At 40.3% G+C, this 25,426-nt stretch overlaps 1 protein-coding gene across 5 annotated transcripts in view; it reads right to left on the bottom strand.

Moving 5' to 3' along the window:
• tjp2b (tight junction protein 2b (zona occludens 2)) overlaps nucleotides 1–25,426 on the bottom strand; it is a 139,240-nt gene that overhangs the window by 63,633 nt on the left and 50,181 nt on the right. For 3 of the 5 annotated variants that reach the window (XR_013492056.1, XM_033620218.2, XM_033620219.2), the window contains exons 1-4: nucleotides 22,069–22,768; nucleotides 11,561–11,614; nucleotides 6,114–6,238; nucleotides 5,627–5,729 (exon numbers count right to left, since the gene is read on the bottom strand). Coding sequence is in view for 4 of the 5 variants with exons in the window: in XM_033620218.2 (XP_033476109.2) it covers nucleotides 5,627–5,729; nucleotides 6,114–6,238; nucleotides 11,561–11,614; nucleotides 22,069–22,299 (513 nt within the window). In the remaining variant the exon portion in view is untranslated. Of the gene's footprint in view, nucleotides 1–5,626; nucleotides 5,730–6,113; nucleotides 6,239–11,560; nucleotides 11,615–22,068; nucleotides 22,794–25,426 lie in introns of those variants that run through there. The other 2 variants (XM_078170964.1, XM_033620220.2) reach the window with 2 other exon arrangements.

Genomic DNA, 25,426 nt, shown 5'->3' with positions numbered 1-25,426 from the left:
AATCTCTCGCAGCAGCAGCAGACAGCTGAGCGGAGCAGAGTTCCTCTGAAGCCTCTGAGACAAACTAAACAAAACACTTGTAGGCTCCTCCACTTCATTTATAAACAAACATAAACCTTATTAAGTTGTCATAATGCATGTTACAATGCAAGATAAGTTGAATGAGTCCCTTGACATGCCACCGATGTGAATTTTTTTTTTTTTTTTTCTCCTCCGGTTTATCCGGTTGACGTGAATTAAACTGGGTGGAGCTCTTAAACCGGGCCGAACCAGTTAAACCGGAAATCGGCACAAGCCTATTCTGCTAATACTTCGTTTGTTGAGGAGGAGAAGGGAGGTAGAAGACCGTGCTGTGGTGAATGGAAACCAGTGAGTGCAACAAGTCCGACTGCTCTATTTCAGCCCGTTGCTATGTGCGCTGTATACGTTATCGCGCCAGAAGAGCAAGGAAACAAGCATGCGCAGAAAGAACAGAATGGCTGGAATCGGGTAGGAGGTGTATACAAGACAGAAAAATTCTTCCATTCGGGTTCTGAAAAGGAATATTCCACCCCTGGGCACCCAATTAGATTTTCTTACGGGTTGTCTGTTTTCACTTGGGTTGAGGTGTTTACAAGGAACATTTCTATTCAGGTAGGGCTTCCAATCCGAATGCAAAAGGAATACATGGCTCCATGTAAACACACATAATGTTACTAACAGTCTGGCCTTCTGCTAACCAGAACTAAAGGCTTATGTCAGCAACTTCAAGTTCATGTCTATGTTTGAGATGTTCCGATTGAGTTTTATGCCCCCGATCCAGATTTGAGTCATTTAAGTATGAGTATGAGTCCCAATTTTATACTTCTGTTTTCCTATAGCCTATGTTTGACAAATGAATAGTTCTGCAATGCATCAGGAAAAAACCTTCATACTAGCTGTTTCTGAGTGTTTATTTTCTTTCTTTATTTATTTATTTACAAAGTAAACAGAAAAAACCATTAAACTGAAATAAATTGTCTCGTACTGTATTTTGCTGTCTTCATGGCGTGTGGTGTTGTGTCATGGGCGGGTCTCAGCCCCTGCTCTCACACACACGGAAGCAGCAGAGTGGAGGAGAGACAGACAGCTGAGGACTGATGACAGCTGCACTCCCTGTGTCTCTGCACGAAAGCTTAGTGATAAAAACACCTGTATGACAGCTTTCATGGAACAAAGAACTAGATCGGGCTCTATACCAAATCCTGATCAGTTAGAAAAATGCCTTGATCAGCCAGAACACCAATATTTGAGATCAGATCAGGACATCCCTAACATTGGCGGGAACCTTGAATCCCAGTGTGTTCTCCTCCTCACTCCCCACCCTTACAGACCACTTTGCTGGGAGGAGAGCTGGGAGCCTTGAAGACAGACCTCAACAAGGAAACACTATATGAAGTGTGTGCATATGCCCATGGTCGACTGGTGGGAGGGGCTTAGGCCAGAGAGGGCAGAGCTTCAGAAGGAGGGCATGTTTTTCAAATTCTGCCTTTTTTTTTTTTTTTTTTGCCTTTTCTAGATTTCTGCCAACCCAAGCTTCAGCACTACTTCTAATAATAACAATTACTGAAATTGTTACAGTTGTTTCATACCACACATAGTGATCATGGACCTCAATGTTTGGATTCTTTTTTGCAAGCCAAACATCAAGTTTGCATTCATTCTTTCTATTTAGAGTGCCAGAGGTTTTCAAATCAATTGAGCTACTTGACAGCCTTTTCTGCATACCCCTAGCAACTGCTGTACTTTTGTTGGTTTGGAATCACTGACTAAGATCATTTGATGTTACTGAAAACATCAAATAACCAGTTAAAGCCAACAGTAATTTTTTTTTTATAATTTTTCTCACAGAAATCTAGACAACCCTGGTGTTTACATGCTGGCAGTTTGTGACAACACACAAACATGGTGCATGGTGTAAAGGTGACAAAGTAATCTCACAGACATAAAGTGTACATTAGGCCAGGAGGAGCTCCCAACAAGCAGAATTGAACACACTACAGAGCAGCTCCACCAAAAAGAACAAGAATACACAGACAGACTTTATCTATTAAGTGACCTGTTTGTTCAGCGAGACAAAAAATCAACTCTAACAGAAAGACATAAAAAAAAGAAAGCTGGCTTCAAACTAAATGGCTTCTTTGTCTGAGTCAGACAGGAGTAAGAGTAAAGATACAGCTGTATGTCGTGAAAGCGGAGATTCAAAGCAGCAAATCAGATTCCCTTGACATGTCAGGCATTTATATTTAGCTGTGTGGAGCAGTGAGATTAGACCACTGTACACACAGGAGAGAAGGACTGCTAGTTTTAGAGATGCAGCAGCGCGAGAGGCAGTCAGGCTGAAAACCTGAGAAACACACACACACACACCACACTTACTATCTGTTCTTGTAGATGAAGTGTTACAGTATTGCAAATAGTGAGTGCACCTCCTCTGCACTTCCTCCTCAACAGTGCTGACTTGCCACCACATTAAAAAAAAAAACAAAAAACAAAAAAAAACATATAACATGAATTACGGCTCACAAAAATAGTTGGACTTAAGAGTTCATTCTGACTATCTTGGGGAAAATGTTTAAGCCTGGACACAATAGAGCTGGGCTATATGGACAAAAATTCATATCTCAATATTTTCAGGCTAAATGGCGATACACCATACACATACCATAAAGCTGCACAACATGTACATGAAAAATTATATAAAACAAATAGCTGGGCTGTATGTAAACTTTTTGCACAGGGTTGCAGAGGTTTAAAGGTTTTGCAGCACAGGACACAAAACTATAATATGAGCATAAAGGTATCAAGTAGGCCTAAATCCATGTTGTTTGAAACAATCAAAAATCTTTGTGGAGTTAAAACGGCATTTTCCATGGCCTTTGAAATGAATCTAGTGCTGGAAAATGATTCATTTAGGCTATTAATCTTATTCATGCACAGAGCATCAACAGAGAGGCAGAGAGAGGGTAGGAGTGAGAGACACTTTGTCCTCATCATATACTGTATGTCTTGTATATTAAACATCTGTTTTGTTGCTGCGTTATTTGTTTTAAGCCACCTGTCACCTGCATCTAGGTGGTGCCTAAATGTCACACAACAGACTACAACTACCAAGAAGAACGGCGATGCGCTATGATCCACCTCACACACAAACTAGCAAACAAACGCTCACCTGACACTATCAAGCAGCTCTGTCTCCCACACATGCAGCGCAGCGCTGTACTGCACATGTGCTACTGCGGTCATTATATTCATCTCAGACTGATTTAGCATAACATGTGCAACATGTAGATCAATGTCACACTGCAGACTAATTAACAGAGATTGAACAGCAGCAGCAGCTCTGTGTCTCTCTGAGTGTTGCTGGAGTAAATGAGTGACTGAGGCAGAGATGTGCGGAGACTGTAAGAGAAGAGAGATGCACACTGGTATGCTTTATGTAATGCAACTTGACCCTATATGGATATAAACTGTATTGTCTAAAACTACTATATTCTGCTTGAAAACATATCGATATATTGTACATAGTCGTTATACTGCCCAGCCCTAGGACACAAGCCACATTTTAGCCCACTCAAATCCACTGTTGTCAATACAGACATGCAGAAGACGTGCTCAAAAGCATGAGCAACACCGTTGGGCATGCAGGAGTTTCCAAGGGACCACTTTCCACAGCATGACAGCTGCAAAGTTCAACTTTTGGAACACAGCAGCATGCACAGCTTGTCATGTGATGAGAAAGAACCAATCACAACTGACAGATATCCTTCTTTCTTCCCTAAAAATCAGTATGGAGAAGAAGTTAACCAGCTTTACATCTGTATCACGGACAGCATTTTAATACACACTAAAAAACAATGCTTGGAAGAAGGTTAGCTGTAAACTCCACATTTCTGATAAGTGCTGTAGGCTATGATATGGTGGTTATGGTCATTTAGCAATGTCAGAAACAACTTGCCTCAGCCCCCTTGAAAGTTGGCACATGAGTAGCATCATGATAGAGGGATGGATGGGCAGATAGAGGCATGGATGAAATGACAGGCAGACAATAATGGATGGATGGATGGATGGATGGATGGATGGATGGATGGATGGATGAATGGATGGTTGCATTGTGGGTAATACAGGCCCCAGGTTTTGAGAAAGACAATATCTCGGGTTCTGTTGCATCAATTTTAAACTCTCAATCATGAGTTCGACCATGTTGTTGGACTGAAATTCATTTAGGAAAACAGTGTGTGTGCCCTGGCCCAAAATCTATGCAAGCAAAACACAAACACATGTTAACACTGTTCTTTCTTTACCTCTCATTTACATTAACACAGACACATTGTCTGGTCCTGTAGATGTACAGCACTACAGCACTAAAAAACAGATGTGATGAGTGTCAGTCAGCCCTCTGCAGACTCTTCCCTTCTCTCACACTAACACACACAGACCTAAATTCACAGATATGAGTCATTATCACACTTCATTGGCACTGTATGTGTGTGTGTGTGTGTGTGTGTGTGTGTGTGTGTGTGTGTGTGTCTAGTTGGGGTGTATCATCATGGACCCCAGTCATAAGACACACACACACACACACAGAGTGTTGTTTGGTGCTGAAGGTGTGTCAGCTCCCCCCGTCCCTCTGTAGTGTGTTTGTGTTTGCAGAGCTGCAGTGATGACTCAGTGATCTGCCTCAGACCTTTCAGCTCCTCACTCACTACTGACTGGGAGTCAGTTTATACTCCATCAGAACTTAGCTCATACAACATGTTGTCTGACCACGTCGGAAATCAAAAGTGTGAACATCAACACTAGTGAACTAAAATTATTGCTCTGCAGTTGTATGCCTTGTGAACCAGTCAAGTTTCTCTTACAGTTTATATCCATGTCTGTGAAAACATGGATGCATCACACACATCTCTCCCCCCAGCACCACAGGAGATCTATACAATCAGCACAGTTTTAAGGTGGCCATGCAAGATTAATGTCACCAATTCTGCCCAAATGTCTCCCCTTCTATTCTTGAAATATGATGTTGAATAAAGGCAAGACAAGTGTTTTTGAAGAACATTATGATGTCAAAGTGAATTTGGCATTTGACCTTTTTGGATATAAAATGTCACGACATGATTTTATCTTGTTAGACATTTGTGTGAACTTTTGTCACAATAAGCATCCCAATCATTGAGTCATGGCCAAAAACATGTTCTGTAAGGTCACAGTGATCCTGACCTTTGACCACCAAATTCTAATCAGTTCTTTTTGACTCAAAGTGGGCATTTTTGAAGAAATCCCCTAAGTGCCCTCTCAAGTTGGGTTCACGAAAATGAGACAAACAACCCAAAAACATAATGCCTCCTGCCACAGCTTTCCCCGGCAAGGAGGACAAGGAGGTTGCTCATCTCTGAGGTTGTGAGTGACAAAACCAGCAGTTGTTCAGAGTGAAATATCTAAACAACCAAGAAAAACTTTTTCAACCACAGCGCCCTCACAGTGAAATTTATTTTCATGTCATGTTGAGTTAATATGAAAACAGGCAAGTGTCAAAAGTCATGTTACCAATCTGAACTGTGTACTGTAAAAGGTCACTGTGTCTTCTTTGTGTGTGGTTAATACTCACTATTTTAGCCACTTTTCCACATTTACGGAGGGACTGCACAGCAAAAGAATGAGGCACGTTGTCCATGGGGATGTTGTTGACCTGAATGACACGATCATTCTCACTGGACAAAAAAAGATAGACAGAAATAATGTGAGATAATAGCAAGAACAAAAAAAACATATAACATTAACATTAAAGAAATGTTTCACAAATAATAAAAAGTGTCCTATTTCCACTAAACTTCACTGCAGAAAAAACTCTTTTCCCTACATTAATTTATGGCAAGTTAATCTAGGTAGATAATGAGCTAAGTATTATACTTTGGACTTTTTGTACGATTATTTTACTACAAAACACTTAGCTCATACAGCACAAGCTATTCAAAGTATATTTATAGCCACTTTTTGTGTTATTTTTAGCAAAATACAGCAGGCACAGCAGGCAAATCATTCCAGTGAAGTATTTCACACTGAAGAGGATTTTTGTCACAGTTTGACAGACTCACAAGAGTAATCCATCTGCTGGTCCTCCCTGCAGCACGTCTGACACGATGATTGATGTCTCACCGTTGTCCACATTGGGGTTGTCACGCCCACCTGACACAGCGATGCCGAATCCCATCTTAGAGTCCTACAAAGAATCAAATCAATTAGTAATTACAGTACATTCAGACAGACTGTGACTCACAGTGACACTGAGCCAAACTGGAAGGGAGAACTGGTGTCACTACTTTTGACCAGACAGTCACAGAGATGCTGTAGGATATACTTCATCTGGTGTCAACCATGTCCCATTAAAATGACCTATTTAAACCACTGCATTATTTTACATAGTACACTCTGTAGGATGCATAATTGCTGCTGTTATTATGCTCACTGCCAATGTGTTTTCTGTTTCATGAAATGTGACCTACTTGCACACCACAGAAGTCGTGGGGAGATGGTTTATGTGGATGGCTGGCATAAAAAGCACAGGACTTTAATGCCAGAGAGGAGTTTGCATCCTATTTCTTACATGACACTCATGGTTTAGGGTGCTAGATCATGGAGTAAACATGTCATGTTTCAAGTCAGCGACTGTTATTCAATATTCAGCTAAGACAACCATCTTTCCCTCACCTAAACCAATTGCTTGGATTTGCTTTAAAATAACCATATACTAGAATTATCACCTTGCAGTTGTACGCCTCTGCCAACCAAATAAGTTGCAGTTTAAGTTTACATCCATTTCTGTTCAGACTCATATGTAACCATACCAGTAGACAGTGCTTTAAATATAGGCATTGCTGCAAATAAGCTACATATTCTAAAACATGGATGCTTCACACACGTCTTCAGCCCAACAACACAGAAGAGCTATACAATCAGCACAGTTTCAAGGTGGACACTCAAGATTAGTGTCACCAATTCAGTATGTCACCAAATGTCTCGCCTTCTGTTTCTGACTTATAATGTTATATAAAAAAACATTATGACGTCACAGTAAAGTTGACCTTTGACCTTTTGGATATAAAATTATGTTACTTCATCATTATTCTAATAAATGTTTCTGTTAAATTTTTTTCATCATAAGCGTATGAATTCTTAAGTTATGGCAAAATACATGTTTTGTGAGGTCACAGTGGCCCTCATTTACTAATAATGTGCGTAGAAACATTCTTACTCTGCTTATAAAATATGTGCGCATCGAGGATCACCATCAAATTCATGACATGTGCACATTGGTAGATTTTGTTCTAACCAGCATGTGTATGTTGGTGAATCAGAATGGGTCCATGTCATTGGTTCGACAGTCCATTGGTTCGACATCCCATTAGTCCGACTGTCCGCGGTGCTGAACGGCTCGCGGCGGGCGTATGGTGCGCTGCGATCGGCTTGAGGCGGAGCAGGCTCACGGCTTATCACGTTTGTCACTTTCTTTTTCATTTTAACCCACACCATGATCTTTTCCTGACCCTAACCAAGTGGTTTTTGTGCCTAAACCTAACCAGACCTTAACCACAGGGCATCATGATGATTTCGGAACGGACTTCGAAACAATGAGTTTAATATGGTCGGAACAATGGGATGTCGAACCAATGGGCAGTTCCCATCAGAATCATTCTAAACTGACAGTGCCATGTTAGCGATTTGCAATCAGCATACTGCCACACCCCCACTTCTCTATATAAGAACATACATTTGCCCAGAGGCACATCATGGAGAAAGCAGTGAAGTTGTTTCTACACACATATTAAAGCCCTAACATACCAGTGTCTGACCCTCAGTGAGCATCTGTAAATGTTATGGCAGTCAGAAACAGCTGATAAGCAGTTTGTCACTCTCTTCAAACATATTGGCCTCTGATTCGTTCGCCTGAAGGCACGGAAGGCATCATCTTCCAGCAAGGCTAAATATGACATCTTAACACCTGATTGAAGGTAGATCAGAATCTTAATATACCCTGCATGATTATTTATAGGCTAACAATTAACCAGTTGGCTACAAATGACCATATGTGCAATTTCTATAAAATAAAAATAAAATAAATACTGGCGCACTCTGTTTTCATAGTTAAATTTTTTAATCAAAAATTGATGAGGATAAAAGGGCATCAATTTCATAGATTTGACTATTGCATTAGTCAAATGTACAGCTTTAAGCATTGCACATTAAAGCCTTTTTAAATAAATATGCTTTTAATATGTTATGGATCAGTTAAAAGGTGTGTATTTACATTTTCTGAGAAAGCCGGGCCTTCAAGGTTTGTGTGTACTTATGGTCTGACACAGCTCTAAATCTGTTCACAGAGTAGGAAGAAATTGAGGTTGGAAAACTTTGATAAATCCCAGATTTTTACTTATACATTTATATGCACGGTTTAACACAGATTTGTATGTATGCACTGTTCGTGATTGCAAGCAGTGATCTTTGACCACTTAAAATCTAATCAGTTCATTGTTGACTCCAAGTGGACGTTTGTGCCCAATTTGAGGAATTTCCCTCAGGCGTTCCTGAGATACCACAATCACGATTAGTGAACAATTCACAGATATGTTCAGTAACAATCATTTTCTCATTACCGTATTGCTAAAAAAGGTATTTTCTTTCAAAATCTTTATTGCTATTTCACAGTACATTAAAAATATCATTAAAGAGATGGGGTTGATGATGGGAATGTAAGTTGTGGTCCTCACTGTGGTGCTTTTCAAAAATAATCTATTGACTTCAAACATTAGAGGTCAGCTAGGATCAGGGTAGATCTGCTTTTAGAAAAATATTAATTTGCGATGTAAAAATCTAGCCTGGATGAGGAAATGGTAATTTATTCTATTGTTGCGAGACACACTAAAAAGAAAAAATGAGGTTGAATATGTCATTTAAATGTGATTAAATGTGGATTCCTGAGTATTTTATTGATATCAATCTCAATGCAGTTGATCCATGCCTGACCCAGCTGATGGGGCAGACACACACTTTATTCTGGCTATTTATTAGATCCAAGACTGACAGATGTGAGTTTAGAAGAGAAGTATACACATATGAACTGATTTTAAAATATTGTAATCTGGCCTGAAGGTCTTTTATGCAGCTGTTTTCTGTATAAAGATAGCCTGAGAATCTATAGAAAGTGCAAAGAGCAATGGTGATAACAGGCACCCCCAAGGAGTTCCACTTTTAAAAGAAAATAAGACAATTCAGAAATACAAGACAGCACAAAACAAACAAACAGATTTAAGAGGCGTACAGGTATAACAATGTAGCATCTTTAAGTGACCTTGGGAATAGAATAGAATAGAATAGAATAGAATAGAATAGAAGTCTTTATTGTCATTGCATACCAGATACAACGAAACTGGAGATGCTGCTCCTAATGATGCTTGACAACCTTCTTACATAAATAATACTGATAAAAAACTCACCCACACACATCCCACATCATAAATCATAGAACTGACATTAATAACAACAACAAGTCCAACCCCTAGTTAGACCATAGTGGGAAAAGTTGTGGCAAACAGAAATGCTTTACGCCTCGATTTAAAAGAACAAAATGTTGTCGCAGACCTCCAGTGTTCAAGAAGTGTGTTTCAGATCTTTGGTGCATAATAACTGAGAGCTGCTTCTGCATGCTTGGTTCTGGCCCTGGGGACGGTGAGCAAGCCTGTCCCAGATGATCTAAGAGCTCTGGATAACAGAGCAGCATATCAGACATGTATTTTGGCCCCAAACCATTCAGTATTTGCAGGTTAATAATAATATTTTGATATGAATTCTCTGATTCATAGTAGGCTAGTGCAAGGATCTAAGAACTGAGGTGATGTGTTCCTCTTTCATGGTTTTAGGGAGGACTCAGGCAGAATATGCTGCAGTTGTTTTAATTTTTTTTAAAGAGGCCTGTGAAGACAAATAACCAAGACTACTAAAAACAAGGTTTCTTTAAGACTTGCTGTGACATGAGTCTGTTAAGTAATTATGGACTGAGACCCTATTACAAGTTGTCTGAGAGCTCAAATGTCTTGGGGTGCCCAAACTTTTACATGGTGCTCCTTCTATTTTTTCACTCTAAAATAGGACTAAACAAAAATAGTCCACTAATAATGTTTAAAATGTTGAAAAACATGTTCCATCTTTACCTTCATGCCATTTGGAGATCAATTTATCTTCAACTACAGTAACTTAATTATTCACAGAAAAAGAAATTTTTGACCAGGGGTGCCCAAACTTTTGCATGCCACTGTAGTGGTTTTTCACCACCAAAAATAAATATTTTCTTAAAATCCTTATTTAACTGAAGAAAATTCTGGAACATCCAACCTGTGATTTATTGAACACGCTCATTCTGTGACTGTACTGGTTCTTAACCATCTGGCTTTATTCTTACTGTATGTAAATCTGTATGTCATCTGCATAATTATGGTAGGATCTTCCAAGGTGGGAGCTAGTGGGAGCATTTAGATGTTAACCTCTAATACAGAGGTGCTGACATTTTGTCTGCTTTCTTTGAATTCTGTTTGTGAACAAGGATGCAAAGTTGTTGCATGATTTGTTAGAGAGGAGCGCAGGGTCCACTGATATGTGGGAGGTTTGTCAGAGGTTGATTAAATTTGTTCAGAGGTTTCTCCGGGTCCACCTGGACCCTAGGACCTGAGACCCAACCTGGGACCTGCACATGTTCGGGTCCATGCTTTATTATGGTCAGTCAGGCCTGGGTCCTAGTCTGTAGCAAAAACAAGGTGAAAATAATATTAAACAACAGTGCCAGCGAGTGGGAGGAAGGAAGGAAAAATGAATACGCATCCGTGGTCTTGGTTTTCTCCCCTCTTGGACATGCACAGGGTTACTGCTTTAATATCTCAAGCAAAATTGGGACAGACATATACAGTTGAATGATGATCAAAGAAAAATGATCAGGTCCAATCAGATCTCAGGACTTTTTTCCCTCCATTAGGGTTTGAGTCCATCATTTTGGACCCATGAAGACCTCTACTTTGTTCCTCTGTATAGTACTTCTCTCCCATTAGAATAGTGCAGTACCAATCACTGCTTACATGTCAGCAGATTTAACTGTACATTGTGCCAGGGTCCTATAACCACCAGTGGCCCCTGCTCAGCCAAGTTACTGTCTCACTTTAGGATAAATTGTTAGAGTAAAGTGTGCGGGTTAACAGTTTAAGTTAATCTCCTTCCTGCTCTCTGCCTGAAGACTGACGACAAACATACAATAGACTGACAGACTTCAGCAGAGATAAATGACTAAAGTGGATACATTTTTTCTTTGGAAAAAAAAGATGGATTAATGAAGATTTTAATGCTAAATGATGTTCATAATCAGAATTTGTGCTGTATCAGGAGTAAGTTGTCAGATGTCAGGGATTGATAAATGCATCGTCTAGTCCCCAGATGCTTCAGGCTGATGAATAGATGGACGGATGCCTCTTCTTTTAACTACACAGTTAGTGAATGAACTCACCCGCTGCAGAGTGACTGTGTACTGCTCCCAGACCATCTCTTCCATCCCTGAGCTCTGTAGGGAAAACAGACACCACAGGGTTAGCAAACATGCATTTTAACCTCAGCTACAGAAAACACTCACTGTATAAGGCCCCTGTGAAGAAAGTAAAAAAAACAGTCCTAAAAAAGTCAATAACCTGTTAACTTTTTACAATGCTTCAACATATATATTCATAGAAATACACATTAAACAAATCTACAAATCTGTCTGAAGCATGAGCATATTGATCACTGGGGGCTGAGCACATACAAGTGGAAAGGAGACTAATCCAGATTAACACACACACACACACACACACACACACACACACACACAAACACACACACACACACATCAGAGGAAGAGGGCATGTGTGGGTGTGGGAAGTGACCTCTGTGAAAGAACAGTCAGTATCATGTCAATAACAGCAGGCTGCATGTTGTCCTGCCTGGCTGGTGTATAATTGTAATTGGACAACTATTCCAGCAGACATCTGCCCATCTGCCCATCTCTCTCTCTCTCTCTCTCTCTCTCTCACACACACACACACACACACACCAAATAACTGTAGCGTGAGAGACCTTGACTTCTCTTCTAGGCTCTGTATACTACATTGCATGCTACTCAAACTGTTAATTACTTGAAGGTCTTTATCACGTTTGATGATCACTTGTCATCGTACAGCCTATAACCTATTTGTATGCAAGTGCCGTAACCATTTTTAATCATTTTAAACTGAAGACGATCTGACTGAGATCAAAACATTGTCCAATTAAAATAAATGTCTGGTTTGAGGTCAGTGTGCAGGCACTACTTGACACCATTTTCCAAAATGTGCTGTGCAGAAAATTACACTCTTCTATGTTGTTAGAGAACCAATCTTGGGATGTAATAAGCTGTCATAAAACATATACAGGATACAATACTGTTGTTTCTGCCATTGAAAGAGTAAATCCATACTACCCCTTTGCAGGTTTATTTTGGGATTACTGGGTCCTGAAATGCCTGATTTCACAGCAGCTTTTCTAAAAATTTCCCATGCAATAGGCATCTATAGGCATTTATTGCAACAAAATTGTGGGGGCAAGAGAAAATTAGTTGTGATGTCACAGACTCAGAGCTTATTATGATGAGCATTCAGTGTTTCACGTGGAATTAGAATCTATTTGCAATGGTGGGGGGGGTGGGGGGCAGCAACAGCTGATTGCCGCTAATCAGGCGTTGCTGCTGTTTGATGCAGTGCTGTTCTCTCTGACAGGTTAGTGGGAGCTAACACAACACAACGGGTCTCATCCCTATACTCATCATATTTTGTCTCTTGGCAGAAGACCTGCAGCAACTGCTTACATCCCACACTGAGGCGTTAGCTCACACCGGCAAGGCTCAACTCTGTCATTAAACCTATTAAACCATTAGTCGTGTGATGCTAACAGTCAGCTATGTCACTGTGTGTGTGTGTGTGTGTGTGTGAGAGGCACACAGCAGCTGCTTACTGCTGGACCCACAGCAGTAAGGCCTCATCTCGTAAACACAGAAAGAGCGAGGCAAGGAGGGGCTAAGTGAATCAGTCACGAAGTTCAGAAATAATCTGACATTTTACCTGCCTTAAATAGTCACATTTGTGGTAAAATTGTGTTTATTGAGTTAGGGTTAGTCAGTGCAGAATTCACAGGGACAACCTGAATTTGCGTTAATTGTTGCATAAGGGTGGGGCGATTCATCGATGTCATCTATTACAGAAATACATCAACTTGCAAACTGGGCGTCAGCGTGTCACATTAAAGTAAGCTGCACCTGATAACTGCATGGATTCCTCCAGAAAACAAGCTACAGCTGAAAACCTTGCCCACAGAGGGAAAATGACCTCCTACCGCAGTACAACTGCAGCACACAGACACTTGAAAAGCATCATGGAGTGCTTTGTCAAGACAGTGGCAGAGAGCACCGTCCTGTTTACTTTTTGTCATCACCCAAACATGATGTATTAGAACTATCAACATGTGGAACTTGTTTCTGTTATTAGTAGCCACATAAATGTCCTGCACTGCTGCTGATGTTACACCATGCGTTACCTAAGGTTGTTAGTCAGCTGTTTTATATTTTGTATTTAATTCAACAGGCATGCACGAGTGAGAAAACAGCTTAAATCAACTTTGCAGACTTGTTACAGTGAATGCAAAAACACATTTTTTCAGTAATGATCTTAACTGCATATTACTACCATGATGAAACAAATCCATGTCATAGGAATTTTAAGTTTTAAGTCAGGCACTTCAGAAAAATTCCTGATTCTCCAGATCAGGGGAAGGATTACAGTGATTTAATTAATATATGCGTCACAGCAATCCTTTTGAATTTGAGGTCCATTACTTCCTGTTCAAGTATCAGGCACATATGGTCTTAAATTACTATCAGTATCATCATAACCCAGCAGTGATGTGGAAATTAGACTAATTTTTAAATATGCTGCTATTGTTTTTAAGAGAAGATGAATGAATAAAATATTCAAATATTTGAGCAAGTTTTTGTTATTTACATTTGGGTTATTTAAATGTTCCATGAACTGAGTTATAAAAAATTATTTTTAGAACAATTGATAAATTAGTCGTTAGATTAACTGACCAATCATAAAACATAGATTAATCTCTCTGCTGTTAGGCTAAACTAAGTATTTTCTAATGCACAAACTAGTGGACTAGTGTGTATGAAGTAAAATCACTTGCAGAAAAAAAGATATTGAATTCTTGCACACCATCAGCACATTTTGGCCATGGACCTTCTAGTTTTGGGAATGGATCCTGAGGTCTGTACTATGAAGCAGGATTTGGAGTTAGCGAGGTAACTTCAAGGTTAACTCTTCAGTACTATGAAGCTGGTTCTCTTTTTACTGGGATAAATCACCTGCGCAGGTTATGTTCCGAGTATTGGATCACAGCCTGTAAACACACCAACCTCTAACCAATCATATCACTGTAGAAAAAAGAATCCATGGACGAAAGTCTGGAGTCTCAAGTAAAAAAAAGAGTAGTGTATATATTGTTATCGGCCAGCAAAATCATTTCCTTGTCCCAGGGGTCTGTCTACACTGGTTTTAAAACAGAGCTTCTAACAAATTGAGAGATTGTTTACACACTAAACACATGATTTTAGCAGGTTTTTAACTCATGCAAAGTTCATTTTAGTCCACAGTGACAATGTTGCTATTTTACATTCTGATTCCATCACTGCAGCTAAACATAACAAGACACCTGTGTGGTGAGAACAGGGGAAAAAATGTATTTAAAAAATAATCCACACACTGTGAACTGGCTCCCGTTATGATAAATGCAACATTTGGGTCAGATAGACCTAATTAGTCATTAACTCGGCTGCTTTTCCACCCTTCAGTAGCAGAAACAGTCTGGCATTACTTTAAATTGTTTATTGTGACATATTAATCATCACTCAACTAAATAGCAAAAAATACCCTATACTAATGTCACATATATCTGATTATCCGCTGTGAGGGTCCTAAGGACAGAGGGATGTTGTATGCTGTAAAGCCCTGTGAGGCAAATTGTGATTTGTGATATTGGGCTTTATAAATAAAATTGATAGATAGATAGATAGATAGATAGATAGATAGATAGATAGATATAACCTAGTGATACCTACATGTAATTTAAGTCTCGGCCAATGGTATTTTTTTTTTTTTGATAATATTTTAATTTTTCTACATTTTTCTGTTACAAGATAACAGAGTATTGTTAACATCCCACGCCACTGACATTGAACTTTTTTTTAAATGAATGCGCTCGTGGATAGGAAAACCCAGAGCTGACTGAACTGGTTGATAGCTAGCTATGTAGTACTGGTTATTCAAAAGGCCAACGTTAGGGTTAGTCAAACCAGATAATGAAAAGATATCCTGGGTAAGTTGAATTGGCTTCATAGTACAGGCCTCTATTCAGGCCTGATGAAGAGAAACATGTCTGATAAACTCAGTACTGGTTGTATTTGGAATTACACTATTTCGTTCACATAGTTCATTGGATTTAAAGGTGATTAAAATCATGGCAGCCATATTTGTTGTTGTCCTAGAGAACTTTTGAAACAGACAGAAAAGCTTGCTTTAACTTAAAAGAATATCCCCACTATTGACATACATGCTGTTTGAAAGAACACACACACACACACTGCTCTCAATGCCATACTATATGACTATGTAAACCTCTGCATATAGTATATATAGTTATTTAAAGATAATTATGAATATGTACAAGTCAAACAAATCATTACATCTTAAAATATATTTCTATGCAACTTTTAGAGCCATGCCATGCCTGTTCCTTGAGTGTGCATGATGTTATTAACTGTGGGTCTTCTCAGAGAAACACACACACACACACACACACACACACACACACACACCAGTAACCATACAAATATTGTATGCTAGTTACAAGAGCATAAATGACACAGTCACCTGCTTTAAAACATACACCTGACAAACACACACATTAAGTTTGTATTATGTATGCACTGTTTGTTCCTGAAGTGTTCCTATAGGGTAAATGCTCAGTCTCAAAAGTACAGCTGCTCAGTTCATATGAGGGCTGCAACTAATGCTACTTTTGCTTTTTTTGTCTGAATCAAAGTCCCAAACCCAAACCCAAGGATATTCACTTTACCAAGATCTAAAACAGAGAAAGACAGAACATCCTCAAATTGCAGAGGCTACAAATCAAAGAAGATTTGGCTTTTTTTTTTGCGTAGATTTTGGGGGACACAAAGGGAGCAAGTCCCCCTTAATATTTAGAACACAAGATAGTCTCTGATCCAGTGTTAGGTGATGGACATGTGGGGCTCATGGGTACCACCCTCCAGCATCTGCACCTGGACAGGTGTGGATGTACAGACACAAGCAGGCAGCTTCCCAACATTCACACATCAGCTGTCCCGTTTTGTCTCATTACTGAAGACATGCTGAAACTGACATTCATTCCCCAGCCCCAGGCTGTGGTTGCACCTTACTCTCTCCAGCTGCTGCCTCCTCCAACTAACATGTTCATCATCAGCCTGGTGTGGCCAGCCTAAGTCCTGATTTCTTTGTTTCTTACCTTACTGCTTAGTTTGTCAGTGCACTGACAATCATAAACTGATGTCAAAACAGAAGGCTGAAATACATTTTTTCAACTTACTAACTTAATAAAAACACTTAGTATATGTATAATACAGCATCATGCACTAACTCGCTCTTTAAAAATGTAAGAGCTGCAAGTTATTGTCTGAACAATAGCCTTCTGTTCTAAAGGGGTAAATTGACCATATTTTCTGAGAATGTCCCATAAGCGTTGATGGTAAGTAATAAAAAATTCCTCAGTGCGTGCTGTATTGAGCAAGAAAGGTGAGTATGCAGCTGCAAAATCTGTTTTTCTTCCTACATCCAATGCCTCATTTTGATGTCACAGTGACATAGTAAAAGGTAGGAAGAACTACAGGTTGGATTTCATCTTTGGTTAGCCAGGAGATGTGCTCTGTACTAGCACCAAAATAGAAAATTTGTATTGCAAATTTGCGACAAAAAATGGCATCCCAAAAACTGAGAGCAGAGGATTTTATGGATGAGGATACATTTTACAGTGTTTTGGCTGACTCAGATATTCAGCCATATTTATTTAGGCCAGAATTTATGGCCGCAGAAATGCAGTGGAGAGAGGGCGTGGCTGCGGCTGCAGCTGCATAAGCCGTGCAGAGGATATGGCTGGCAGAGAGCCTCTGGAACCTAAGCAGTCGAGAGCAAATACTGACTGGTGGTGCCTTTTCTCAAGCTGTCAACAGAAATGGAAGTATTCTGCTTCAAGGACTTTCAGTGTGGGCAGTTTTTGTTGAATGGTGTCGCCAACGCCACCGTTGAGAGAGCTTTTACTCTGCACTTGGACAGAGGTGTGATGGAGACCTTCTTCAAGATCCAGAAGATAAACTGGAAAACACAATCAAGGCCAGCAGGGATGAGAGGGCAGATGACCACTTAGTATTTTTGTTACCTGATGCTACTGTATTTTGAATTGCCTCTTAGCAAAATGCAGATTTAATTTAAGTTTGGCTTTTATTTAAAAACCAAAGAAGTACAGCGGTAATGCGCTGCTGTGGACAAAGAGACAATAAAGAGTGTTGCCACCTTGCTTCAAGCTGGTTCAGAATCAGCTACACTATTGGCCAACAAATGTAATAGCTACAGGCTAGTAGGTTGTGCATTGCCTCCTGGTACATGAAGGCACTGCTGGCACGGCTCAGATACCCCTTTTCCACCAAAGCAGTTCCAGTGCTGGTTCGGGGCCAGTGCTTAATTTGGAACCGGTTTTCCTGTTTCGACAGACAAAAGAACTGGCTCTGGGCCAGAAAAAACGGTTCAAGAGTGGCACCAGTTCTTTGCTGGACTAGAAGAACGAACCACATATGTCACGGGGAAGGGGGCAGGGTTATTGAGACCAACAACAATAAACGAGACCGCGCGAAGCACCATTTTAAAAAAACAGCAAAGAGTGAAGCCATGGACGCATCGAATGCCGATGAAGCCTCATAGAGCCAGGAGTAACAGCTGCACAAATACGTGGTCCGCCATCGTTGTTGTTGTTGTTCCTTCGAGCTTGGCGCCAGTGGGAAAGCAACGGCGTAACTGACGTATACAGTGACGCAATGACGTGGTACCCTAACCACCTCGAGCCTTGGAAAAGCAAATTGGTCCTTAGCTGGCTTGCAAGTTGAACCAACTGAGAACCAACACCAGCACCAGCACCAGCTCAGCACCAACACTGGAACTGCTTTGGTGGAAAAGGGGTAAGAGGGCAAGAAAACTCAGTTTTCCCTGTCAATACAGCATGTAGGGGTGGGTGAAAAAATTGATACAGCATGGTACTGAAATCTTTAGGATTGCGATATTGTATCAATACACGGACACCCCAAATCTATTATTATTATCTATACATTATCAATTTTCGCAAATACACATATTAGTACAACTTTTGGTACTGGAATAATAAAATAAATTGCTTTTTCTGTCCACTAGATGGTGGTGATGTATTTTTTCCTGGTGAGGTCAGCAGAGGTTTCAGTCCGCGGCATTTGGCAGGAAGTTCATCAAAACGTTCATCAGAAAAATATAGAGGCACCGGAGAAAGAAATCTGAAACACGCTGCCAGCGTTTAATTTAAAAGTCTGGACTTATTTGGGGGTTTTTTTAACACAAAAGGAAAGGCAGACTTGGATACACATGCAATTTTCAAGCAGTGTCATAGTTTGTCAGGTGTGCAGCGTTTCTGACACATTTTATGATGCTGTTGTTCAAATTTTGCTGAAATAAAAATTACTGAAGTCAGATGAACAGACTGAAAACTTTATCTTATGAGGTAAAACAGATGTTGACAAAGTTTTCCTTTAGGGAAATAATTTGCAGTTGGAAAAAAGGTAGTAAATCACAATATATTGTAATATGCACTTAGGAATACAGTGATTCAATTGACTACATTTACCATCAACACTGACTGGACATCCACATAAAAGGTGGCTAATTTCCCTTTAACAAAACTATCCACCTTACACAGGTGTCCTGTGTTTAGTTAACTACCAACCTTTGTGGCGCCATACTCAGAACATCTGCCTTCAAACCAAAAGTCTCAGGAGTCACTCCACCTTACTCCAGCCAACATGCTGTTTAGTTGAGGGATACATTACTACTGTACCACCAACAACTTTTTCACTTTTTATTTTTTGCGTTTATTGCATTTTATTTTGGCCGTCCTATGTAAAGTTACTCCATTACTTGTTTGTTACAAGTCACTGTTGAAAAATAAATGTGCTTTATGATGTGACAATGCTACTGTATCACTACTTTGTTAGGAGAACTTGGTTGTCATGGTTACAATAATACGTGTGGTTTTAGGGAGCGACTGTAGTCACTGACTGTAAGAAACAGGAAATGAACAGCTGTGTCCCGCATTTAAGTCGGATGTTTTGCTAACTTATCCTTCCACCCCGACCTCCTCACTGAGGTCACTGTAGAATAACATCACCTGACCTCCTTTGCTCCCATAATAATTACTACAGCCACTAGAGGCCTTTGTCACCTGAATGTAAACAACTGATGCTGTCATTCATCATGACAGGACAGCATTAATGGGTACATGTTCCACATTCACCCACACACAAGCAACACAACACGCAACACAGAGGAATTCTACGTGTGAGTCACGTTTCACAATCAGAAGATTTAATTTCTATCATTCTGAATTTTTCAATTATCTTATTGTTAAAATGGGCTGTATGGGCTGCAGAATATCACAGCACTCACACATGTATGCCAATGACATTTACAAATTAAGGTTTTTCCTTCTATTACACACACAAACACACACACACACACACACACACACACACAGATACAGTATATCACAGTGGCATCCAGGCAAACTGTGCAGGTGGTAACAGTAACAAGTGATCAACTCAGCAGCACACATCGATAGTTGTTCAGCTGGTTGGAGCTCACTCACATCTTTCTCACTTGTCAAAAAAATATCAGTAAAAATAAAATTAAATAGTTAAATGTACTGTTAAAATAAACTATAATATACACTGCTGGGGCTTTTGATTGCAGATACAGATTTGTATGATAGGGATAATTGGAAGACACCAGATTCATTTTAGAGGTAAATTTGCAGAATGTTATATTAAGCGATTAAGTTAAAGAGTAGGGTTCACTAATGATTTTAAACAATTATAAAAACAAGATAATTGAGATTAAACAACTATTGTCCAGCATTCCTTGTGTTATTAATCCAGTGCACCCTTTTTCTTCACAGCGGTGCTCTCTCACCCCTCCAAAAAATCGGAAACTCACTCTCAGCTCAGCTGTAGCAGGTTTAGTTCACCTTGAACCTGTTTTTCAGTTGAAATATGTTTAGAATTTAAGAAAATCCACTGTTAAAAGAGAAATTTTATTTAAAAAGAGTTCAATAAATCTATGACGATTCCAAAGTCAAGGGGTAAACATGCATAAATAATTACGATTATGATTTTTGCCATAAAAGAGGTGACATGAAAGGAAATATGCCTTTATAATAACAATCAATTTAATTCATTAAAGACATTAACATTAAAAATGGCTACTTTACATGGGCCAGCCAAGCAGGATGGGATCATTGGCAGCATAGATGTAACGTTTTGGAGGACGTGTTATGTGTGTGACCCACAGCAGGAGGTTTAAAAAGTAGTGGATAGCAGTTAGCAGCTTACTCAAAGAGAAAGAACAGCAGCCGAAAATGTTTGCAAATTGGGAAAACAATGAGGTCCAGGAGCTCCTTACCCTCCGAGCAAAGGATGAGATCAGCTGCCATATAACAGGCTGGCAAATGGTTGTTATTGCTATTATAATGCCATTGTTATTGTTTAGAAAGTGATGTTGATGCCTCTGTTATGTCACAGTAGAGACCAACGCTGTTGTGTTACATGTCATGCCTGTCACACCTCTTTTGCTTCCGTGATGCCGACATGCTGTCTAAAATCACACACTGGAGTAGCCTGATTTAGCCTGAATTTTAGACAAAATCAAATGTAACTTTATCATAAAAGCAAGAAGTTCAGTGTTTGGAGGTGCGAAAGAAAAAAACCACAAAAAGGAGTACACACAATCTAAAACAACAAAAACAATTCATGAAGGAATAAGAAAAAGAAAAAGCTGCATGCACACACACAAACACACACACATGCAAATGTTAAAATACATGACAGTACAGCTTGAGGTTATTGTAAAGCTGTACTGATGTCTGTCCGCTGCAGATGTACTCACTTGCTGTAGTTTGTTTTCAGCCAAATGTTAAAACACTCTCTAGCTTACATTTATAAAAAAGCTGAGGGGCATGATGATCTGGTCAAACTGACCATAGAAAATCATTCTTTGTTGCCGTTTCTTGGTCATAAATGCTGCACAATCACATTTTAAATTTGCAAGTCCTATATATTTAAGGTTGAAAGTCTTTCAACGGATTCACCATGAAGCAGGAATATGAAACATATTTAGAGAGCAATAATAGCTGTAAGTATCACAAATATGTCTAAACAATATGTGTAATAAAATACTTCAAAACGTCATCTACAAAAAAAAATCTAATGAAGTTTATTTTGTTTAAAATGTCTAAACCACCAAGAAATATTATAGCAAATCAACATTATGTTGCCTCTTGAGAGGAATCAGTTACATGACCACTCCTTCTCCAAGACTTTTTTGAAGATCTTTTTTCCAGTTGCGCATTCCAGCCTTAAATCTATCTTTAAATCCACCATGTTAAAGGACTCTATGTCTTTTACGTTTAATAATTTAAACTGAATATATTAAACTGAACTGAATATGAGAGTCTTTGAAAACAGCAGACAACCTGAGGAAAAACACACCACATCAGCACACTCGGCTCTCTACCATCTATCATTCATCCTTCCATCCATGCATGTCCCACCAGTCTGAGCAGACAGGAGTTCCCAGCAGGTGCGTAGAGGACCACCAGGCTGCCTTTCAGCTGTTCAGTGTCCAGCCCCCTCAGCTGGATCCTGGTCCCCCCACCGTCGCTGCCGCCTCCCCTTTCCCTGCAGCCATCTGAGGCCGCAATCTTGCCTGTCTCGGCCAGCCTGCCCCGATGCCAGCTGGGGTAGCCGGCGCAGCAGCCAGTCGGCAGCCACTCCAGACTCATGGCTAGCAGAGGAGCTTCCTCAGTGCTCCTGTGAGCAGAGCAGCTGTGGTCCCCTTGCTCTGTCAAACCCACAGCCCTGACTAGCAAATTCCTGCTTCAGCATGGTCTGGCTCAGTTTGGGGAGTTTAGACGACATCACAACCAAAGTCAGCTTCCCACAGGAGCAAGCGCTTAACCTTCCTGCCTCTGTGTCCTACCTCCAATCTGGATAAGCCTGTGCAGCGGCGGATTAGCCTAGCCCTGGGAGGGAGGAGAGACTAAAAATAACAGCAGACTCACAGCGCCTCCTCCACCTCCTTCTGCTCCTGTCCTGCGGAGAGTCCTGAGCGCTCGCACCGCGCTCCTCCATTTCCTGCGCAGGCCGGATGACATGGCCAGGTAGGAGCAGGATCCACAGGTTCAAAGGGAGAGACAGGCTCGAGAACCGCCCAGCAGAGCACTCCGCCTGTCCTCCCTCCTCCCTCTGTCTGTCACTCTGCTCACTATCCTGCTGATTTTCCTCTCTCTCTCTCTCTCTCTCTCTCTCTCTCTTACTCTCTGACTCTCTCACTCACTTACTCAAACACACACACACACACACACACACACACACACACACACACAATTTTTATACTGTACTTGTGAGGACTCTTTCCTATAGTCCAGTCAATCTAACTCAAAAAGCACTTTTTATGATGATATTCTGAAGTATTGCACCTGTATCTGGGGTACTTCTACCCAACAACCAATTTTTTTGCCAGATCTTTCACTTATAGTTTGTGCCACACTGCTCCTATGAGTGTATCCACATCTAAACTGGGTATTATTACTCTGTATATATTTTGTATCTGTAACGTCATCATTCATTGTGGGTTTGAGAGTTATGTGGGGGATTGTGATCGTGCAGGGGAGAATATGAGTTGGGTTGACTTGGAGATACAGAGTGTGTGTGAGCTGACTGGTTCTATTAACAACTTTTCTATTCTATTCTATTCTATTCTATTCTATTCTATTCACCTGTTCTATTAGCATCTTCACCCTTATCATCATCTTATCTTTTTCATTCACTTAAAACAATTTATTTAAATTTAATAAATTGCAAAAGCAATATGGAACATTGCACATGATGATGTGCCAGAAAAAGACATTCTGTACATCTTAGATGGGATGGGATAGGAAATGCATATGGGGCAACAGCAGAAACTTATATTTGTTATGGTCAAAAGCATTATGGGAAATTGGTGGTGATCATGTTTTATGGGTCCAGTTCAGAATTTTCACTAATTAGTACCACCCAAAGGCGGTACATTCTAGTTCAGTTTTATGAAAAACTCTTTATCGCTAGATGATATTTCAACATAATAACCATTCCCAAGCAGCAGCTTAGTCACAGATACTTTTGCCTTCAATGGCACCACTGTTAAACCAAAGAATGAAAAAGCCAAGGCCTGTTTCAAGCTGGTCTCATTTAAGGTCTCAGTCTAAGTGCTGATAAGCATCATGGTTTTGATTGACAAACAAATTTGTATGTGTGTGTATTTGCGGCCTGGTAGCACATACCTGGGGTCCAAAACTTTCAGCATGTGAATAAACCCCAGCTTTTCCACGGTAGCCTATATATGGGCACCATATCTCTTGCAATATACATTGCGACTGCATCTGTGATTGCTTTCCATCGGACCCCTTTCTTATCATACGGCAGTGTTTCCCCTACCATTATATTGGATCACAACAGAAGTCATTTAAAGTTACCTTTCCTATAGAACAGGTCTTATCTTGTCCTTTTATTAAACAAACTAAATACCCTTATGTTACAGGCTGAGCCTGATGTGTGTGGCTTGTGTGTGTGTGTGTGTGTGGAGCTGTGTATGTGTGTAGTTGATGTTGGAGGTATGAGACGTTAGTGCGCCGGGTGTGGTGTGTGACGTCAGATGGATGCGCCCCAGGAAGAAAGTGAGACATGTGCTATGTTATTTACATCGAGCAGCCACAGTGAAGAAGCCTATGCAGTTCTACACGTTGTTTTTGAGTTATTTCCCTCTATGTAAAAGTCAGACACTGATGAGAGAGGCTGTGCATCATCACTGCAGTGCTGAAAATAAAGTGCTGTTCTTTAACGCAGATGAAGTCCCGTTGTTTATGTGTTGTTGCCACAACGAGCTAACACAAGCTAAAGGAGCTAATGGTCTTCAGAGGTCCCTTTACTACAGTTCCGGTCTGCCAGCTTGGCGTTGGTAACACTTATTCATCTTATTTACACAACGGCATGGCATTTATGTCCCTACATGGTGCGTGTCTAAAATCCTCCTCTGCTCTCTGTGTTGTGCGCGGCGGACTTTGGCCCTGATGCGCGCACGCACGCGCGCACGCGCACACGCACACACACACACACACACACACACACAGGTGAGCACTAGGGCTGCCACTAACGATTATTTCCATTGTTGACTAATCTGTCGATTATTTCTTCGATTAGTCGACTAATCATTTTATCGAAAAATGTGTTAAAATGTTGAAAAATGTTGGTCTGTCTCGCCCAAACCCCAAAATTACGTCATCTAATGTCTTGTTTCATACTCACGCCAAAAGGTTTTAGTTCACTGTCATGGGAGAGTGTGTAAAGCTGCCAATATCTGAACGTAAGAAGCTGCAGTAAGAGTATTTTGGGGTACTTTTATAGTACTTTTCTATGAAAAATGACTCAAACCGATTAGTCGACTACTAAAATAGTTACCATTTATTTTAATAGTCGATTAGTCATCGATTAGTCAACTAATCGTGGCAGCCCTAGTGAGCACAGACACAGACACAGGTGAGGTGTGCACACAAAAGCGCTGAAGAAATCATTCCCTTTCTTGAGAAGGAGTTCTTCCCCGCTCGCTGCCATGTTGTTTGTGTATCAAGCGCGCGGGGGGGAGGGGTGATCCCACTCTGAACTACTGGAGCCCAGCATGGAGCGGCGGTGGCGGATTTCAAATAGAAACTCGATTTTCATTAAAACAAATCGGCCTAAACTGCAAATTCGAATTAATCGATAAAATCAATTTATCGCCCAGCCCTAGTATGCATTTTCAATTTCTCCTACAGTAGCTATTTGGGATTAGTAGGACCTACTAAGTATAAAAAACTAAATATTGTTAATGATAAT

The sequence above is a fragment of the Epinephelus lanceolatus genome, chromosome 9 (genome assembly GCF_041903045.1).
Source record: "Epinephelus lanceolatus isolate andai-2023 chromosome 9, ASM4190304v1, whole genome shotgun sequence".
Taxonomy (NCBI): Eukaryota; Metazoa; Chordata; class Actinopteri; order Perciformes; family Serranidae; genus Epinephelus; species Epinephelus lanceolatus.
This window is presented reverse-complemented; position numbering and strand designations above follow the sequence as displayed.